The sequence below is a fragment of the Podarcis gaigeae genome, assembly GCF_964106915.1.
Source record: "Podarcis gaigeae genome assembly, chromosome: 15".
Taxonomy (NCBI): Eukaryota; Metazoa; Chordata; class Lepidosauria; order Squamata; family Lacertidae; genus Podarcis; species Podarcis gaigeae.
The window spans coordinates 652,488-673,656 of NC_139692.1; the positions used below are offsets into that span (position 1 = coordinate 652,488).

A 21,169-nucleotide genomic window follows, 5' to 3' on the forward strand; every position below is an offset into this window, starting at 1 on the left:
CTTTGCGCATCACACACCCAAATATCTAGGTTCCTGATGACTGATTCCCCACTATCACAACCCCTGCACTCCTTGCAGATGTATTCTCTGTGTGAGAGGATAACCGTTTTTCCCATCTCAAATAATGTTTACCTGTTCCTCAGAGCAGGACTCTCCTTCCCCAACACCCTTCTTCTTCCTGACAGGAGGGGAGCTATCAGCGCAGGAGTGCGACTCTGCTGTAACGCTCATGAAGATGTCAGCCACCAGCCACTTTGCCTCTCTGAGCTTCTCCAGGCCTACCAGCCTGGCCTCAAGGGATCAAATGTGCTTGCACCCCAACACACCCATGACCTTTGTCTCACAGGGAGACAGCCGTACATGGGACAGACAAACCCCCCACATACAAGCACCAAAGCATTAGAGCCAAAGCATTCGATCTGCTCCAAAATGTTCTCAGTAGGCTTGCAATATGTCTGGAAAATCCCTGACATGTCCTGGTTTTCAGGTGTAAAAATGGCATGGGGGGGGGAGAAATTTTGCTGAATTGGCAAAATGTCAGGAAAAACCCAGGTGTATGGTGGTTTCCAAAAAAAGCCAACCAATTTCAGTGGTGTCAGGATTTTACTTTTTAGAATATGGCAACCCTAGTTTTCAGAGGCAAATCGTAATGAACGTGGGATTGCACACAACTACCCTGATATTGGCAAGAGCACAGATAATCACAAATGCCCAGTGAAATGGACGCCTGGAGGGCCTTAAGTCTAAACATGACATCAAAGCAGCCAGACTTTTAACAGAGAGTACCTGCAAACTGACACATTTGCACTTAGCCATGGTTCGTCTTAGTGTTATGTACAACCTGGCCATGTAGTGAGACATCTAAGATTCAAATACTCTAGGAAAAATTCTTCTCTAACATAATATTTAATTACCATATCCCATTTATTTCAACTCAACTTGTTCTAAGAGAAGCACATTTAGAGTTGCGGACTATTTCTTTATCACATGTCAAGGCTGCAATCCTCAACACACTTACTCGAGAGCAAGCTCCACTGAACTCAGCAGGACTTTCTTCTGAGTAAGCATGTGTAGAATCATGCTGTTAGAGACCCAAGTCCCCGTAGAATTTCCTCCTGCCCTGCAGTTTCTGGCAATAACTTGGGATCAGTGAGTCTTACATGACAGTTGTGACAGCAGTCTCCATAACCACAATCAGCCCCAGGGTGGAGTCTACAAGTTCCTGCCTCACAGCAAGGATCAAACTGGCATTCCTGAAAAGTTAGGAGAGGAAGGGAAAAAACAGATGAGGAAGGAGGCCACTCTCAGGCATTTCCAACTGGTGCCTTTTTTTCTAGAAAACTAGGTGCAGGTCCTCCCCATGAAGTTGTTACAGTAAGTGCCACACTTTTTAACAAAAAAAGAGAGGTCCCAGTAGTGCATACCCCTGAGTACCGTCTGAAAAAAGCACTAATGCCATTTTAATCTTAAAACTCGAATGTTGGCCTTATACAGGCATAATTAACCTTGGACTTGAAACAATTCCTAAACCAGGGATGAGGAACCTGGCTGTGGCTGATGGGAGTAGGAAATCCTACACCACATCCATTAAACCATGGGCAGGGCTGGCAGGAGCTGCAGCTACATCAAATCCAGTTCAAACCATGGTTAAAGACTGGTCCCAAAACAGGATATAAAACTATGGTTTGAAGTGGATTTGCCACCATGGTTTGTATTAATTATGGTTAAGTGTTGCTTCTGTACTGTACAAACCACAGTTAAAGGAGGTGCCCTTCCAGCACTTCCTTCATTTAAAAACTTATTCCATTAGCTTCTATTGACTACACCAGCTCCAGGCTGAAATTTTGAGGGGCCTGATCCAAGTTCAGATGTCATGGCAAGCCAGAGTCATTTCCTCCTTAGCCCAGCAAAGGCCAGAGCAGAGGGAAAGTGAAAGAGGTGTTTTTGAGCTGTGTCCTGATGGGCACAAAAGCACCTCTTTCACTTCCCCTCTGCTTCTTTGTGTTAAGCCACAGCTAAAACTAGCTGTGGTTTAACACAGGTGAGGCTGAACTCCAGCCTATGGGCTGAATTAGATCCACCCGTCTCTCCAGTTGGCCTGCAAGGCTGTTATGACCAAACCATGCCCACCTGCCAGGTATGGGGCAGGAAAGGAGAGGGTGGGCCACAGTGGAAATACATATTTTAAGGAAGTTAGGCCAACAATCGATAAATCTAAAGGACTTGCACCTCTCCTTGTAGTATAAAAGCATGTGGACTTTGGTAGCAGCAGAGAAGATAACACACAACTAAGAGGTCTCCAAAGGTTGTGAAAAACCCAGAGCACGTCTACAGAGTCTGGCGGGACTTTAGTTTTCATGTTTCTGATTCTGATGTGCTGAACAATATAAGTACATCATAAACAGATGAAGGGTTTGTGTGGAAAGGCGAGCAGATTCCCTCCTATATGTCTAATATGCACCAGGACAAAGCCCCCGCCCCCACCCCACTGACAGGTGGGTGGCTGGAGGGCAGGGAACTCCCTCCATTTCATTTGCATGCATGCTGAATGGATATTACACCCACTCAAAGGATCTTTTTGGCCGCCCCCGGCAGCACTCTGCAATGGTGGGTGAGTTGCTCTGAGAGAGAGCGCCATATCCCACACCACTTGAAGCCAGGTTGCTTGCAGAGGGGGAGCAGAAGACTTCCCATGCCATGCCACTGTCATTCTGGCAGCCACCAGGAGCAAATATAAGAATGTTCTATGTTTGATCTTGGGATTCAAGGAGCTTCTCAGAGAAGACAGGGCTAAAGAGGGATCTAAGACAAGAGCGTGGCCTGTGATAGCAGACGCAAGACCAGAAATCCTGAATAGCCCAAACTTCAAACCTGCCAAAAGAATTCTGTGTTGGTGACATCACACCCGTTACTAACCTCTGATGTTCCACAATCACATTCCTCTCCAGCATCTACTAGCTTGTTGCCACAGTACGGGATGCTATAGGTTTCCTCAGGCCTGGGGATATTGAGGAGGCAGCTCCCACCCTTGCTCAGAGTTAGCTTTTCAAAGTCTTCCTCGCTACAGCTGCTGAAGTTCCTGGCCCCTCTGCACGCATGGAATATTAAAAAATAGTCCTTACATTGGGCCATGCAAACTCTAGGGCAGTCTTTGCCAACCTGGTGCCCTCCAGAGGTTTTGCCCTAAAGCTGTATTCACACACAATATATGTAAAGCACTGTGATATCACTTTAAACAATCATGACTTCCCCCAAAGAATTATGGGAGCTGTAGTTTACGGGTGCTGAGAGTTGTTCAGGGGCCCCCCAAACCCCTCCCCAGAGCTACAATTCCAAGAGTCGTTTAGCAATCAATCCCTCTTCACAAGGAATCAAAATAAAATCACAAGACTAGGGCAGGTCCTAAAAATATAGCTCTCAAGTGTCAAAGGGCATGTATACAAAGCAAAGCAAAACCAGTTTCACCAACATGGCTCTTGCCTTGGCTCAAGGAATCCTGGGAACTGTAATCCAATAAGGGTGCCAAGAATTCCAAAAGAGGTGCTTGGACTCCTATCATTTGTCTGCAGTTCCCAGAGTTCCTAGGGAGAAGGGATGGTTATTAAGCCACTTGAAAGCCACAATGGAATGACATTCTAGGGGGAATGTGCAGAAGAGACACCACAGAAAAAGAATCACAGAGAAGGAAGTTTGCACAGCTGCACAGACTCTCTCATTTGACTCCTGGCAGCAGTTGTTCCATCAGGCTTTATTTGAACTGTTTCCATCCCAGCTGGCTGTTTGAAGGACTGTAACTTTAAAACCTGGTGCCTAAACTTGTTTTTCTTCTCCCCCCCCCCCCCCAATCCCCGAGGACTGAGCTTTGTAAGCCACTTTGAGAGCTTTTTTAGTTAAAAGAGAGGTAAAAAATGTTTTGGGCATTATGAGGGCACTTAATTTATGTATAAGATCTGGCATTGCTTGTTGGGGGGGTCCCCACTCTCATGTGCTATGGAAGGAAGGATTCCTGGTTTTACAGTAGTTCTTATTTTTAGTATGTTCTGTATTTTGTTTCTTTTATGTTGCATTTTTATGCTGTGAACTGCCCTGAGATCTACAGATGAAGAGCAGTATGTAAATTTAACAAATAATACCAATCTGTTTAAAAAGAGAAGATTCTCACTCACGTGGCTATGTTTTTGAAAGGATGAAAGCAGCATGGAAATGTTCCCATGGCTGAAATTCAGGGGTCCCCATGTTCAGAGGTTGCTCCCCCTTTGTCTCCTGTAGCCTGTGATTACATCCCTCTACTCCAGGGATGGAGAACCTCAGGCCTCAGGGCCAAAGGCAGCCCTCTGAGCCTCTCTGTGGGGCTCCCAGGACTCTTCCGGCCACAGGCCCTTCCTAGCCACATCCCCTACTGACTCTGTCTGACTGGACCAGGCCCTTGCACCCTGATCATGCCTCTCACTTGCCTGGTTGTAGGCAAGGTGCATGTGGAGACCAAGTGAAATTTGCACCCATTGCTCTGTTGACTTTTGCTTCTGGCCCCACATGCCCCTGGCATGTCCCGTCCCCCCCAAAGGTTGCCTGTAAGGGAACGCAGCTGTCCAGTTGGAAAAGGTTTCCCAGAGTTGCTCTGCCCAAAGGCCTTCTGCAATAGGTCCAAAAAGAGTTACGTACGATGCTCCAGAGTTCATGATACAGTTTTCTGAACCACAGTCACACTTCCTTTCATCATCATGGTTCATTCCTAGGTTGTGGCCAAGTTCATGAGCAACGATCGATGAAAACATCTGCACACTGATGGGCCCAAACTAGAAAATAACACAAAAAGAACAAGTGCACACAAGTATGTAATAAAAAGGGGTCCAAAAGTTCTGGCTTGGCTTGTTATAGAAACTATTGTGTAATCACTTAGGGGGGAAAGCCTTTGCTCTCTTCTTTCAGCCTTGGGTGATTGAAGTACCAGCACACAAGAAATCAGGCACAGCAACCCAACTCCTCCCCCCCCCCCCACGCCAGGCTGGGCAAGGAGTGTCTGGATTAGGCAGAGGTGTTCCCCTGCTCTGCTCTCCCAACTGAGCTGGCCTTCCAGCTGCCCCCCAGATGTGTGGCCTTGGAACAGAACATTCTGAGGGAGGGGGATGAGCCAGCTTGGGATCCACAATGGCATTGGGCCCAATTCTCACCCCCACCCCTTTCACCACAGTTGCCATGAGCAGCTGGGTTGTGAATGCAGCAGTGGTCCTGCCACTCTGCCAAGTCCTAGCAGTGGGAGGGGGGACTTTGGAATACGCCCAAACCAAATGCCCCAAAATAAAAAGAATAAACCCAATGAAAACGGAGCACCTGGATCTCAGCCAGACCCACCGCAAACCCCTTTTGCCACAAAGCTAAGTTTCCACCTTTGTTCACTGGAGAAGCAATGGATGTTGTCTTACCACATTAATGCCTCCGGCGTGGCTCTTGGAGCAGATGGTACCCACGTAAGCCATCCCTGCTGTGCCACCAAATGCTTTCTTCCTGAAATTTACACACAGGAAAGAGTGCTATTAGTTTCTGCTACAAGCAGAATTGTCATCTCCCATTTAAATCCCAAACAGTAATGCCAGCAAAGAGCGGGGGGTAAGGTCACTTTCAGTATCTGGGCACTAGCTAAAAGGAGAATCACATTCTTAATAAAAGCCTTTAAAACAAGGGGAAATGGGGGGTGGGGGGAGTCAGGATAAGCAAATAAGTTTAAAATATTCAAGACTAGGAATAGTAAACAAACCAACAAAGTATATATACATACATGTGCATGCATGCATCTATTAGCACCCCCTAACAACAACAACAACAATTTTATTATTTATACCCCACCCATCTGGCTGGGTTTCCTCAGCCACTCTGGGTGGCTTCCAGTGGTCTGGATTAGTTGTAGTTTCCAGGTAACCTTCAAAGGTAACCCCACATAGAGCGCGTTGCAGTATTCCAAGCATGCATCACTCTGGCAAGACAGTTTGCAGGCAGGTAGGGTCTCAGCCTGCATACCAGATGGAGCTGGTAGATAGCCGCCCTGGACACAGAATTAACCTGTGCCTCCATGGACAGCTGTGAATCCAAAATTACTCCCAGTCTGCGTACCAGGGGCACAGCTACCCCTTTCAGGACCAGGGAGTAACCCACACCAGCCCGCCCCGTCCCCCAAGAACAGTACTTCTGTCTTGTCAGGATTCAACATCAATCTGTTAGCTGCCATTCATCCTTCAACCGCTTCCAGATACTCACACAGGACATTCACCACTGTCAGTGTTTCTGATTTGAAGGAGAGGTAAACCCCCTTGATCTCTCCCAGCGGCTTCATATAGATGTTAAAAAGCATGGGAGAGAGGACAGTACCATGAAGCACCCCACAACTGAGAGCCAAGGGGTCTGAACACTCATCCCCCAACACCACTTTCTGAACACGGCCCAGGAGAAAGGAGCGGAACCACTGTATTACAGTGCCCCTAGCTCCCAACTCCTCAAGACTGTCCAAAAGGATACCATGTTCAACTGGATCACTACAGGAGCCAGAATCTAGTACTAAAAGAGTACTGGAACTGATTCAAGATTTTGGTCAGGTAGCGGGTTTCAAGTTGAACAAGATGAAAACTAAGGTTTTAGAGAAAAATCTAACAGTGATTGAGAGAGAGAGGTTTCAGAAGGAGACAGGATTAACACTGGTTAAGAAAGTGAAATACCTAGGGGTTAATATGACTGCCAAGAATGTGAATTTATTTAAGGATAACTATGAAAAATGTTGGATGGAAGTGAAAAAGGATTTAGAAATATGGTCAAATCTGAAGCTATCACTGCTAGGCCGAATTGCTGTGATAAAAATGAATGTACTGCCAAGGATGCTGTTTTTGTTTCAAACATTGCAAATTTTGGATAAAATGGATTGTTTCAAGAAGTGGCAGAGAGATATTTCCAGATTTGTCTGGCAGGGCAAGAAGCCTCGAATAAAATTTAAGATATTAACCGATGCTAAAGAAAGAGGTGGATTTGCCCTGCCATACTTTAAACTTTATTATGAATCAGCCACTTTTTGCTGGCTGAGAGAATGGCTGCTTCTTGAAAACACTGACGTGCTGGACCTAGAAGGTTTTAACAATGTATTTGGGTGGCATGCATATTTGTGGTATGACAAGGTCAAAGCACATAAAGTGTTTAAAGACCATATTGTCAGAAAAGCACTCTTTAATGTCTGGATAAGATATAAGGACTTGCTTGAAAATAAAACCCCAAGGTGGTTGTCACCAATGGAAGCGAAGGCTCAGAAAAAGCTCAATATGGAGGCCAAATGGCCGAAATATTGGGAAATTTTAGAACAAGAGGGAGACAGATTAAAACTACAGAGTTTTGAAAAACTAAAAAATAGAGTGCAAGATTGGCTCCATTATTACCAAATAATGGAGGCATATAATTTGGACAAAAAAATTGGCTTCCAGGTGGAAAAATCAAAATTGGAAACAGAACTGTTAGATCCCAAAATTAAGAACTTGTCAAGAATGTATAACTTGCTGTTGAAATGGAACACTCAGGATGAAACGGTGAAATCAGCTATGATTAAATGGGCACAAGATGTTGGACATAATATTATGATGACTGACTGGGAAGAGTTATAGACCACAGGTATGAAGTTTACGGCATGTAATGCCTTAAGAGAGAATATAATGAAAATGATCTACAGGTGGTACATGACACCAGTCAAGCTCGCAAAAATTTATCATTTGCCCGATAATAAATGTTGGAAATGTAAAGAGACTGAAGGTACATTCTTTCACCTTTGGTGGACATGCCCAAGGATTAAGACTTTCTGGGAGATGATCTATAATGAAATGAAAAAGGTATTTAAATATACCTTTCTGAAGAAACCAGAGGCCTTTCTCCTGGGCATGGTCGGCCAATTGGTGCCAAAGAAGGATAGAGCTTTCTTTATGTATGCTACAACAGCAGCAAGAATACTTATTGCAAAGCACTGGAAGACACAAGATCTACCCACCCGGGAAGAATGGCAGATGAAGGTGATGGACTATATGGAACTGGTGGAAATGACTGGCAGAATCCGAGACCAGGGAGAAGAGTCGGTGGAAGAAGATTGGAAAAAAATTAAAGTTTATTTACAGAAACATTGTAAAATTAAGGAATGTTAGAAGGATGTTGGAATGAAGTTATGTGGTTTTAGCAGAAATGTCATAAAGGATTAAGTAAAAATAGATTGTTAATTGGTGAAAGGAGAGAATGTAAAGTTACATTATATTAAGATAAATTATAGGACAAAAACTGGGAAAGATGGAAAGGATTTGCTGAAATAGCTAACTGAACTAGAATACAAAAAAGGGAGGTGTGAGGAGGTCAAGGAAACAAGCAAATGAAAGATAAGTTATGGGAAGGTTTGATGTGTTTTTTAATTGTTTCTATTTTTCTGTTTTTTCTTTCTTTTTCTTTTTTTTCTTTTTCCTTATTGTGATGTGTTGTCTTGTTTTTGCTTAATTTGGTGTTTTCTCTTTTCTATGTTTGTAACCTTTAAAACTTTAATAAATATTACCTTAAAAAACAACAACAATTGGATCAAAGGCCGCTGAGAGATCCGGCAGGACCAGGAAACAGCTTTCACCTCTGTCCCTGGCTGGCTGAAGTTCACTGACCAGCATGACCAACGCAGTTTCAGTGCCATGGTGGGGCCTGAATCCCAATTGGAAGGGATCCAAATGGTCCGCATCTTCCAGGCGTGCTTGTTCAGCAACCACTCACTCAATCACCTTGCCCAAGAATGGTAGCTTTGAGACTGGGCAATAGTTGGCCATATTGTCTGGGTCTAAAGCCCTTCCCGGCTCGCTTTTATGAGCCAGAAGACAGGTGGTCGGTTTCACTCTTCCAAGCAGCCTGTCCACATCCTCGGAGGTCACAGATTGGAATTGATCCCATACAACTTGACCAGACAGAACTCTAGCACTCTCCCACCCTAGCCCTGCTTCCACAGTGGAGTCTATCTCTTTCCAAATCTGAGCAACTTTATTTGCAGAAACCTTTGCAAAATCATTGCAGGAGATCTTGGGGTCCTTACAGGGCCTCAGTGGTGAAAGTGGTTCCATTAGAATGTGAACCACCTGAGTCTCCTGCTGCTTTTTTCTGCAGAGGCAATAGAGATGGTGAAGATTTGCCATCGCTATCACCACTTAGTAGGTTCAACATTGAGCTTTAACCTGTGTCCAGTCCAATTCAGAATGAGTTTTCCACCACTGGTGCTCTAGCTGTCAGCTCTGGGGGAAACCAGGGGGCTGTGTGGGCTCTATGCAATCAGAGAGGGAGCTTCAGAGCCAGTCAGTCAATAGCCCTTGTTATCTCTGCATTCCAGCTGGCCACCAGTGAATCAGCTGAAAGGCATCCCCTATCACTCTTTGGAAACCATTTGTTTCCATTAAATGGGGGGAGGGGGTGGACCATCAGAATTGGTCCACTTTCCTGCGGGGGTGGGGTGGGGGGAAGGGTCGTGGAGAAGTCTAGTGGCATCAGAAAGTGACCCGACCATGGCATTTCTTTTGTTTCACCAAAAACTTGCAGGAGTGCAATGAATTATATTCGAGGGAAGCACTAACTCATTCCGTTAGTGGAAGGGGTAATATGTGCAAAGCTGGGTGCCCCACTGGCGGCTTCATTTTGCACTATTTGCAGCTCCCAAATCAGGTGGTATTGTCACGTACAGCTGATCTATAGCACTGCAGCATTCTATAGTTGACTATAATTGTTGTTAGCGACTCTGGTTTGTGCACAAGCATAAGAAGGGGTGGGATAAATATTTGCACAACTTCCATCATCCACCTCTTTTTGAAGTTCAGGGAAAAGAGTAGGAGGAAAACCCCCATAGATCTTACAGAACAAACTGTGCACTGTCATGTCTTTGGCGTGGGACAAGCTCCTGCTCTCGCCACTGCACAAAGTTGGCAAGAACATCTCCTGCACCTCCTTCCAGGCGGATCTTGTTTTCCTGAGTCCAGATCTCCAAGCCAACCAACACGATGCGGATGTTCAGTGCTATGTACATCTGGAAAGCAGAGAGAAGAAAGGAGCAAGTAAGAGAGGGCTGGGGAATATTTTCTATCCCAAGGGCCCCATTCCCTCAGAGGTAACCTTCCAAGGGCCACACAGCAGACAGGATCCTAGCCAAAAGTGGGTGAGGCAGAGGCAAAAGGGCAGAGAGTAACAGGGGTGACTCCTTCCCCTGGATGGGCTCCCTTCCCAGGTGGACAAGCCCCACGTGCCCCTCACTTCCCTCATGCACATGCAGAAACCACCTTCTTGACCGTTGGACCCACTCTTGACCTCATTTGCTCCATCCGCCAGAGCCGGTCTTTGCACGCAGGGAAGACTTTAACTCACCAAGGGTGTATCAGAAGGAAGATGTTGAATATATATATATATATATATATATATGCTTTCGTAGATTTTCACGGGTACAGGAATGCAGGTTTTGGTGTCCTCGGGTGTCTTCCCGTGTAAAAGTTGGGGTGTCTAGGCGACGTTTCGACGAGGTCTCACTCGTCATCTTCAGGCTGGTGCTTTCGGCTTCTTGTTACTGGAACAGAGCGGGATCTCAATGTTTGAGTTCCTATAAATACTGTAGAGGGGGTGTGGTGTCTAGCCTCCAATGTTCTGGGCAGAGAGGAAGTTCCCAGGCTAGTGTGCCTTTTCTTCTTTTGTTCCTTAATTACTTGAGAGATACCTTGAGTGATTTCTTGAGTGATATCCTGAGTACCACTTAGGTGGGTCATTAGGTGTGGATTAGTTGCTAAAGTCTTTGTGTCTTGACCTCTTGAACTTTGTGAAGAGTTTTCCTGAGAAGATGGCTGTATTGCACTTAGTTGTGCTTTGGCTTGGCTTCGTGTATAGGGGCGAGCTGTGGTTTTGTGGCTTGTGTCAGCCAGATCTGTGTAGGGATTGCAGGGGGGTGCAGCATCCGGAGGTGCCACCATGGATTGGCTACTGGATGGTGTCAGTAATTCATCTGTGGAGAGGGTCTGGGTTTGGGTCTGGTGTGGTTGATTGGTGTTGGCGTTCTGTGTGCCTCTGGATCTGGTGTCAGTTTTTGTGGAGAGGGCTAATTTCCAGATGTCTGGCAAGCGGGATGTGTCGTCACACTTGTTCATGTTGTGAGGGTGTTTCTCTATCTCGATGGCTTCCATGATTATTCTCTTGTGGTGATGTTCCGTGTTAAAGAGCAATTTGGAATCTGCAAAATTAATTTCGTGTCCTGTTTCTTTCATGTGTTGGAAAAGAGAGGAAGTTTTTTCTTCTTTTTTGACGGCATTCTTGTGTTCTGCGATACGTGCATTTATTCGTCTGTTTGTTTGTCCAATGTACGTGGCTGGGCAGACTTTGCAGGGTATTTCATAGATCCCTTGGTTTTCCAACTGGATTTTATCCTTGGGGTTTCTGAGGATATTGGCTATTTTTTGGTTGGTGCAAAAGGCTGTTTTGATATTGTGTTTATGGAGGATTTTGCTAATTTTATCTGTAGTGCCCTTGATATAAGGAAGGAGGGCCATGCCATTGTTTTCTTCTGTGTCTTGGTTTTTGGGGGGTGTTTCCTTTTGGATTAGCTTCGTAATCCTGTTTTGCTGGTATCCATTGGCAATTAACACATTTGAGAGATTCTGTAACTCAGTTGTCAAGTGGTCTTTGTCAGCCAGGCGTTTGGTTCTGGAGATGAGAGTCTTGGCTACGGAGTTTATTTGTGCAGGGTGGTGGTGTGATTGTGCATGTAAGTAGCGGTTGGTGTGTGTTTTTTTCTGGTAGATAGTGTGTCCTAGGGAGCCAAAGGTTTCAACTTTGCAGTCGCCCCGAGACGCATCCCCACGGAAAACATCATATGCGGAGTCGAAGCTAGCCTAACCAAATTCAACCCAGATGAAGCCAATAAAATCAGACTTGAAGTCACCAACATCCTCTGCTCCAGCAAACCACCCAGAAGCAATTTACACAAAGAAGAACAGAAAGCACTCACCAACCTGAGGAAAGACAACAACATAATCATTCTCCCAGCAGACAAAGGTAATGCCACAGTGGTGATGAACACATCGGACTACCAAGCAAAACTATCAAAGCTACTCCAAGATCCTGCCTACAAACCTATAAAAACAGATCCCACCACCTATCTGGAAAAAACCACCAAATCCAAAATAAAAGCCTCTCCTATCAGTGAAGAAATCCAGCTAAGAATCATCCCCAGAGAAAAATCATCCAGATGCCCCAAACTCTACGGCCTCCCCAAGATACACAAAGAAGGAACACCACTCAGACCAATAGTCAGCTCCATAGGCTCACCTCTACAAAATCTCGCTAAATTTCTCGCCAAGCAACTTCAGCCCTATGCAGAATCCATCTCTTCACACGTACCAAACTCCTTCCAGTTCATAGAAACAATAAAGAAGCAAAACCTACATCCTAATGACCTACTTGTGAGCTTCGATGTTGTATCTCTCTTCACACAAGTGCCCATTAATGAAGCCTTGACAGCTATTCAAAACAAATACAATCCCCCCGAATACATCTTGGACCTGACCAACCACTGCCTAACCAACACGTACTTCATCCACAATGGACAAAGATACAAACAGATAGAAGGAGCACCTATGGGATCACCCCTCTCACCGGTCATCGCAAACCTGTACATGGAACACTTTGAAACCAATGCTTTAGACAAGTCAGAACACAAACCCAAACTTTGGCTCAGATATGTTGACGACACCTTTGTAATTTGGCCACACGGGAAGGAAAAACTGGATAGCTTCCTCACACATCTCAACAACTTACACCCCAAAATACAATTCACTATGGAAATAGAAGCCAACAACCAACTTCCCTTCCTTGACGTCCTAATCTACAAAAAACCTGATGGCTCCCTAGGACACACTATCTACCAGAAAAAAACACACACCAACCGCTACTTACATGCACAATCACACCACCACCCTGCACAAATAAACTCCGTAGCCAAGACTCTCATCTCCAGAACCAAACGCCTGGCTGACAAAGACCACTTGACAACTGAGTTACAGAATCTCTCAAATGTGTTAATTGCCAATGGATACCAGCAAAACAGGATTACGAAGCTAATCCAAAAGGAAACACCCCCCAAAAACCAAGACACAGAAGAAAACAATGGCATGGCCCTCCTTCCTTATATCAAGGGCACTACAGATAAAATTAGCAAAATCCTCCATAAACACAATATCAAAACAGCCTTTTGCACCAACCAAAAAATAGCCAATATCCTCAGAAACCCCAAGGATAAAATCCAGTTGGAAAACCAAGGGATCTATGAAATACCCTGCAAAGTCTGCCCAGCCACGTACATTGGACAAACAAACAGACGAATAAATGCACGTATCGCAGAACACAAGAATGCCGTCAAAAAAGAAGAAAAAACTTCCTCTCTTTTCCAACACATGAAAGAAACAGGACACGAAATTAATTTTGCAGATTCCAAATTGCTCTTTAACACGGAACATCACCACAAGAGAATAATCATGGAAGCCATCGAGATAGAGAAACACCCTCACAACATGAACAAGTGTGACGACACATCCCGCTTGCCAGACATCTGGAAATTAGCCCTCTCCACAAAAACTGACACCAGATCCAGAGGCACACAGAACGCCAACACCAATCAACCACACCAGACCCAAACCCAGACCCTCTCCACAGATGAATTACTGACACCATCCAGTAGCCAATCCATGGTGGCACCTCCGGATGCTGCACCCCCCTGCAATCCCTACACAGATCTGGCTGACACAAGCCACAAAACCACAGCTCGCCCCTATACACGAAGCCAAGCCAAAGCACAACTAAGTGCAATACAGCCATCTTCTCAGGAAAACTCTTCACAAAGTTCAAGAGGTCAAGACACAAAGACTTTAGCAACTAATCCACACCTAATGACCCACCTAAGTGGTACTCAGGATATCACTCAAGAAATCACTCAAGGTATCTCTCAAGTAATTAAGGAACAAAAGAAGAAAAGGCACACTAGCCTGGGAACTTCCTCTCTGCCCAGAACATTGGAGGCTAGACACCACACCCCCTCTACAGTATTTATAGGAACTCAAACATTGAGATCCCGCTCTGTTCCAGTAACAAGAAGCCGAAAGCACCAGCCTGAAGATGACGAGTGAGACCTCGTCGAAACGTCGCCTAGACACCCCAACTTTTACACGGGAAGACACCCGAGGACACCAAAACCTGCATTCCTGTACCCGTGAAAATCTACGAAAGCATATATATATATATATATACACACACACATATATATATATAGTAGTAATTTTGTATTGACATAACATTATGAACTGTGTATTTTTGAAATATTTTGTTTAAGTTGTCCGTTGTTGCTTCAGTTTTTTGCACAGTTTTTTGGTATAGAAATGGAATAATAAATAATCACACCACTTTGAAGAAAGGGGCAGGTAAAAGTAAAAGGAATCAAAATACATGCATATTTTGGCACAATTCATCAACTCTGAGTATCATAAAGCTTTCACTTACACTATCCAGGTAGTTGACCAAATGCACCATCTCTTCTGTAACAGCCGTTTTATTCTGGCCCATCAGCTGATACTGCAAGAAAAGCAAACATTTTTGCATGGACGGAAAATGGGACAATGAAGAAAACAAACAACAGAACAGTGCCAGCAATTTCAGAGCCTTGTGCTTTAAAAAGTTGGGCCAAAAAAGGCCAAAAGTGTGCTTAACAGATTTTGGATGTTGCCAATCTCCAGAATGGAATCATGGAGTTGGTGCAGGTTTAGAAGTAAAGATAGAAAATTTTGAATGGTCTGCATTTTCTTCCCTGCTGTCTCCCATCCATGCAAGGACCCCTAACTGTTAAGTCCAGTCGTGAACGACTCTGGGGTTGTAGCACTCGTCTTGCTTTACTGGCCGAGGGAGCCAACGTTGTCCGCAGACAGTTTTTCCAGGTCATGTGCCAACATAACTAAGCCGCTTCTGGCGAAACCAGAGCAGCACACAGAAACACTGTTTACCTTCCCACTGGAGCAGTACCTATTTATCTACTTGCACTTTGACATGCTTTCGAACTGCTGGGTTGGCAGGAGCTGGGACAGAGCAATGGGATCTCACCCCGTCGCAGGGATTCAAACTGCCAACCTTCCGATCGGCAAGCCCTAGGCTCAGTGCTTTAGACCACAGCACCACCGGCATCCCTCATCCATGCAAGACTTCATAGCAAAACCCAAGAATTTTAGGGCTTTGGGAAAAGGAGTCTCAGCTGACAATTTGGGAACACAGTGACTTAAAGGAAAACAATGTTTATGTAGGGATGGGAATGGGAAGTGACCAGTCATAGTGGGAAGGGGTGGAGCAAAGTGAAGAACCACAGAAGCTAACTGGACCCAATGGGGGTGTTCTCCAGTGGCTCAGGGATGGGGTGAGGGTGGCTCACCCCCCAAAATCTGCATTTCAGCTGCACACATTCTGTTAGTACAAGAGCAGGGTCCATACCCTTTCTTTGTCCACGACTATAAAGAGCTCCACATATCTTGTCTGTAGGAGGATGCCTCTTTTTCTCTGCAAGGAAAGGGAGGGAAAGGGTGTAAGAAACAAAATATTATCCTCTGACTCATAAGTTAAAAATGGAGTGATGTCACTCTGATCCATATTCCGCTTTTCTGCTCACACCACAACTACTCTACTGGGGAAACATACCCAAGACACAGAGTGCCAAGGCTTTCCAAAGAAAAGGCAACAATTCTCTTTTGTATCAGAATCTGGCCAGGATACACTCAGTCTGACCAAACAAAACAAAAGTGTGTATCTGAAGAAGTGTGCATGCACACGAAAGCTCATACCAAGAACTGACTTAGTTGGTCTTTAAGGTGCTACTGGAAGGAATTTTTTTTGTTTTGACTATGGCAGACCAACACGGCTACCTATCTGTAACTCAAACAAAACAAGAACATGAGAAATATTTAAAGCTCATTTGTTTATTTTTATGACTTAAAATATTTATATTCCACTTTTCAATTCACAGACAAAAATTTGAAGGCGGAATTAAGCATGCAGTATTCACATCCAGGTAATTTTAGGATTTCATCTCAAACTGGGGGGAGGGGAGAAGAGTGATGGCAGCTGGAATCTAACAACATCTGGAGGGCCACAGGTTCCCCATTCTGTTTTTAGCTCTCATGGGCAGTGATCAGAACAAGATGAACAGAATATTGAGAACCCCAGAGCAGAGATTTATTGCCCTACAAACATCTGTCTCATGGCTCTGTCTCTATGGCTCCTTGCACTCCTTTCCCTCAGTGCTACCCAAGCCACCTCTTAGGGTTAGACCCAATTAAGTTCTACTTAAAGTAGACCCATTGAAAGGAGTGTAACTAAGTTAGGCATAAACCTCAGTGGGTCTACTCTGAGTAGGGCAAGAATTGGCTACTACCCTTAGAATTTGCTCAGACCTTCAAGGTCATCACAGGACACTCACTCTCAGCCGCTGAGTCTCGCTGTCGGGGTGCTGAGGATCTCTTCCTCCCCACTTTTCTCCAGGAAGCTGGCACCGCATGTGATCCTCATCTACCTTCACGTTCTTCAACCGGTAGATAACGTGTTTGGTGCCTGAGGGCGGATCCAGAGGCTCAATTCCATAGCTGATGCTCTCAATTTGCAATAATCCCCTAGCAATGACATTAATTCATGTGTCAGAATCCCTGGGATGCATTCAGCATAGTGCTAAGGAGATCGTTCTGCCCGCACAAGCATTCCGCTTGCCTGACAGAACCATCTCCCCTCTCCACCTCCCCATCTCTCCGTGTGCTGTTCTGGAGGGTCTCCTGACCCCCCAGAGCGGATTTGATTTGGGGGAAGTCCCATTATACCATAGGCCTCATTGCTTGAATACAGCCCATTGCTCCCAGAGTATGTGCTGGGATGGGTGAGGATCCTAAACGAAAGCACTCACCTCTGTGGAAAGGAAACCAGGCTTCTGATTCAAACGTGCAAAAACAGCATGAAACACTGTATGGTCCTTCCTGGACAGTATTACAGTACTTCAAACTGCAGGTTCAGAAAAGGGCAACCAACAGGACTTTTATATGCACAAAGGTGGAAGGACTCCTTATTATCAACAATGGAAGAATGGCTGTTAAAACTAACAGACTTGGCTGAGATGGAGAAACTGACATGTTTAATCAGAGAAAAGTCATTATTATTATTTGCTAAAGATTGGAACCTTCTCATGAACTTTTTGCATGAAAAATAAAAATAAATAATGATATTTGGATTGGAGGATTGAAGATGATGTTTGTTTTAAAAAGTGGCTTTGTGAGGTGTTATGCTAGATTGGACAAAGTGAATGGTGTTTTTACATAGCGGAAATGAGGAAGAATAAGTTGTTCTTTTCATTCTGAATCTTATTTCTCTCTCTTCCTCTTTTAACATCTTTTCTATTCCTTTTTTAAAATTTCTTTTTCTTTCACCTCCCGCCTTTTGCGTTTCTATTGTATCTAGATAAAAATCCTGGTTTGGTTTTTTTTAAAAAAAAGAAGATCTTAAGCTGCATATTTCTCTCCATAAACCTTAATAAAATTTATTATAAAAATAAAAGGGTAACCAAAATAATCAATGGGATGGAGGCTTCCTGTTTCCGGTGGTGAGAAATGGCTGACTCTGATATGATCAGATCCCAGCCGTGCCGGTAATTCAGGGCTGATATGGGGGTAATTAGCCCTGGCTGACTCCCCAGGGTGGGGGAGGACTGTCTCATAGACCCACAGATTGTCCGAAATTGTCAGCTTGCATCAAGGTGCAAGCGGCATGAAATTGGGTCCCAGAGCACGACACAGCTGGCACTCTCTGAAGTCCCTCTCATAGCTGGAAATATCTGTTTGATAAAATAATTGGATTTGGACAACAAACAGACATAGTCTGGACCGAAGAAGACTAAGAAAAAACCTGCAGAACTGTACAGCCCCTGGTGTTTAAGCTCGGACTTCAAAGAGATTCTCATCATGGCGCTTGGATTATGGAGGTGTTTGGTACGTCCTTTTTCTCTTTTAATATCTACATTTGGTTTTCTATGCCAAGCCTCATCAAGAAACTTTTTTTTTAAAAGAGTACAGATGGAGTTCTATTAATAATTAAGTATTCAACTGTGCAGCTCTACTCGGACTTGAAATACTTGATAAAGATGAAAGAAGAAACAAGATGGCGCTTGTTAATATGACGCAGCACGGAAAAAATGAGAATTCCTCTCCTTTTCAAGGGAAGCAGGAAATATTTGCTGACTGACTTTGTAATGACTTGAGATAACAATTTGGGACAACATTTCTAAGCCTAACCAACTTAACAGGGCTGGCGTGAGGATCAGATGGGAGGGCAGGCAGGAGAACCACTTCCGCCTCCTCGAGAGCCTCAGTAGAAAGGCCAGCTGCTCGCCTGCTCTGGAGGATTCAAGTTACAAAAAAGGAGATTCCATGTAAACACCAGGAAGAACTTTCTGTTTCACTCTCTTGGGAAGTTGTGGGCTCTCCTTCCTTGGAGATTTTCAAGGAGAGGTTGGATAGTCACCTACCATGGATGCTTTAGTTGAGACTCCTACACTGCAGGGGGTCGGACTAGATGTCCCATGAGGTCCCTTCCAACTCTACAATCAATCGTTCTATGAAATACAATTAATTAATCAATTAAGGCAGCCTGACCTTGGCTAAGAAGGACAAGACGAGGTGCTGCAGGGTTGATGGAGAAAATATCTCCAGCATCTCAGGCAGAATGTCTAGAAGCCCCGGGAGCAAAGGGCAAAAAGGAGAAGTTGCTGTGGCTCACATGGGGGGGGGGGTGTTTCCCAGCCCAGGGGCTGCATTCCCTCACAGGCCACTTTCTGGGTATTGTGTACCGGTGGTGGTGGTGGGGGGTGTCCAGAGACAAAAAGAGGGAGGAGTCATGAAAATGACTGTATTTGACTCCCAGGCCTGAGGATCTGTACCCCTGGTTTCAGAGGCCACCGTCAGTACACAGAAAGGCAGGTTGCTTTGAAGGAGGGGCAGCCACTATTCTGCCACCTCCCCCCCAAAAAAAGCACAAGAACATATCACTTACCTGAGTCCAGAGCAAGTGCTGACAGCGACCAAGGAATCTGCTACTCCTTTTACATATCCCTGATAGTGGCAGTGATCCTGAATGGGTAGAAAACAAGGGGGGGGGTTAAGAAATGACTGCATGCAGCGTTTCTTGTTGCTCACAGTGTTGATACCACAACACTCTCATGAATCAAGAAAATGAGGTGTTGCTATTTTGTGGGTTGGACTCTATTGCATACCTGTTGATTCAGGTCACCCTTTTAAAATGGATTTGGTCTCTTGAGCAACAAGCCTGCTTCTACACACACACACACACACACACAACTTTTTTCAGTTAAGGAAAGCACCAGGGAAATTCCCTAGAAAGTGTAAGATAATAATGGCTCATATAACTTGTCCGCAAACAAATCAGAATGGCATTGTAGAACTTCCCTGCAAATGCTGTGCAGACACATTGAGAAGAATCCTCAGCAAACATGCCCTCTGGAAGCAATGTAAGGGTACAGCTACATGTACTCAAAGTGTGAAGACATGTGAAATCAAGGTGGTCAAAAAAGTCAAGTATCTCCAAGAAGGAGATTTAAAGAAAATTAGAAATACGGGACAGATTAAAGCTATCAATGACGGGAAGAATGTCTGCGATTAAAATGAATCTATTACCGAAAATGTTGTTTCTGTTCCAGACAATTCTAATAATAAGAGGTTTAAGACAATTCAAAGAGTGGCAAAAAACCCTCTCGCGTTTTTTGGCAAGGGAAAAGACCAAGAATTAAATTTAAAATATTGACAGATAAGAAGGAAAGAGGGGGGTTTGCAGTACCTGATCTGAAACTCTATTATGAAGCAGCATGTTTATGTTGGACAAAGGATTGGATAATTCAGGAGAACCTAGACTTGTTAGATTTGGAGGGGTTCAACAATAGATTTGGATGGCACTCTTATCTTTGGTGTGGTAAGGCAAAAGTGCATAAGGGGTTTACAAATCATGTGATAAGAGGTGCCTTATTTGAAGTCTGGGAAAGAAACAAGAATTTGTTGGAAAGGAAAACACCGTGGTGGCTGTCACCAATTGATATATTAACAGTTAAAAAACTGAACATACTAGGGAGAGGGGCCACATATGAGAAAATTTTGATGAAGGCTGAAAAAGGTTGGAAATTAAAGCCCTATGAGTGTATTGCTGAAAAATTGACAGGATGGTTGCAATACCATCAAGTCAATGATGTCTTTAAAGAGGATAAAAAACAGGATTTGAGGACAAAAATTTCAAATAGATATTTTAGAGAGTAAATCCAAGCTATTATCAAAAATGTATAATCTCTTACTAGAATGGAACACAAAAGATGAATTTATAAAAGAGGCTAGGATAAAATGGGCTATTGATTTAGGACATAACATAGAATATGAGGTATGGGCCAAACTGGAATGAGAGCATAAAATTCACTGCTTGTTCTGCCTTAAAAGAAAATGTTATGAAGATGGTTTATCGTTGGTATCTCACTCCCACCAAATTGGCAAAAATGTATAGAACAAGTAGTAAAACCTGCTGGAATTGCAAGGAAAAAGACGGCGATTTCTATCACATGTGGTGGTCTTGCAATAAAATAAGAGTTTTGGGATGCGGTTTACGACGAGTTAAAAAAGATGTTTAAGTATAGTTTCCCCAAAAAGCCAGAAGAATTTTTGCTAGGTTTGGTGGGAGAAGGGATTAAAAAGATAGATCAAATATTATATTTATATGCAACAACTGCAGCCAGAGTTCTGATAGCTCTAAAGTGGAAGCAACAGGAGATGCCGACGATAAGAGAATGGCAGATAAAGTTGGTTGAGTATGCTGAGATGGCTAAATTGACACACAGAATTCGCAATCAGGAGGAGACAAAGTACCAAAAAGAATGGAGTAAATTTATGGTTTATATAAGTGATAATTATACAAATATGAAAACGTTGACAGGATTGAAATACCTCTCATGTCATGGCATAATTTATAATTAAAGAATCTGTAAACTATAGAATGGAATAGGAAAACTGCTGGAAGGGAAGGATGGAAGCTAATGGATCTATGA

At 44.1% G+C, this 21,169-nt stretch overlaps 1 protein-coding gene across 4 annotated transcripts in view; it reads right to left on the reverse strand.

Moving 5' to 3' along the window:
* Positions 1–21,169, reverse strand: part of ADAM9 (ADAM metallopeptidase domain 9) — a 76,474-nt gene that overhangs the window by 33,173 nt on the left and 22,132 nt on the right. For all 4 annotated transcript variants that reach the window (XR_014558123.1, XM_083713499.1, XM_083713500.1 and 1 more), the window contains 9 exons: positions 19,123–19,199; positions 16,514–16,703; positions 15,532–15,597; positions 14,557–14,628; positions 9,885–10,054; positions 5,424–5,505; positions 4,663–4,796; positions 2,917–3,088; positions 1,161–1,253 (listed from right to left, as the gene is read on the reverse strand). Coding sequence is in view for 3 of the 4 variants with exons in the window: in XM_083713499.1 (XP_083569625.1) it covers positions 1,161–1,253; positions 2,917–3,088; positions 4,663–4,796; positions 5,424–5,505; positions 9,885–10,054; positions 14,557–14,628; positions 15,532–15,597; positions 16,514–16,703; positions 19,123–19,199 (1,056 nt within the window). In the remaining variant the exon portion in view is untranslated. The remainder of the gene's footprint in view (positions 1–1,160; positions 1,254–2,916; positions 3,089–4,662; positions 4,797–5,423; positions 5,506–9,884; positions 10,055–14,556; positions 14,629–15,531; positions 15,598–16,513; positions 16,704–19,122; positions 19,200–21,169) is intronic.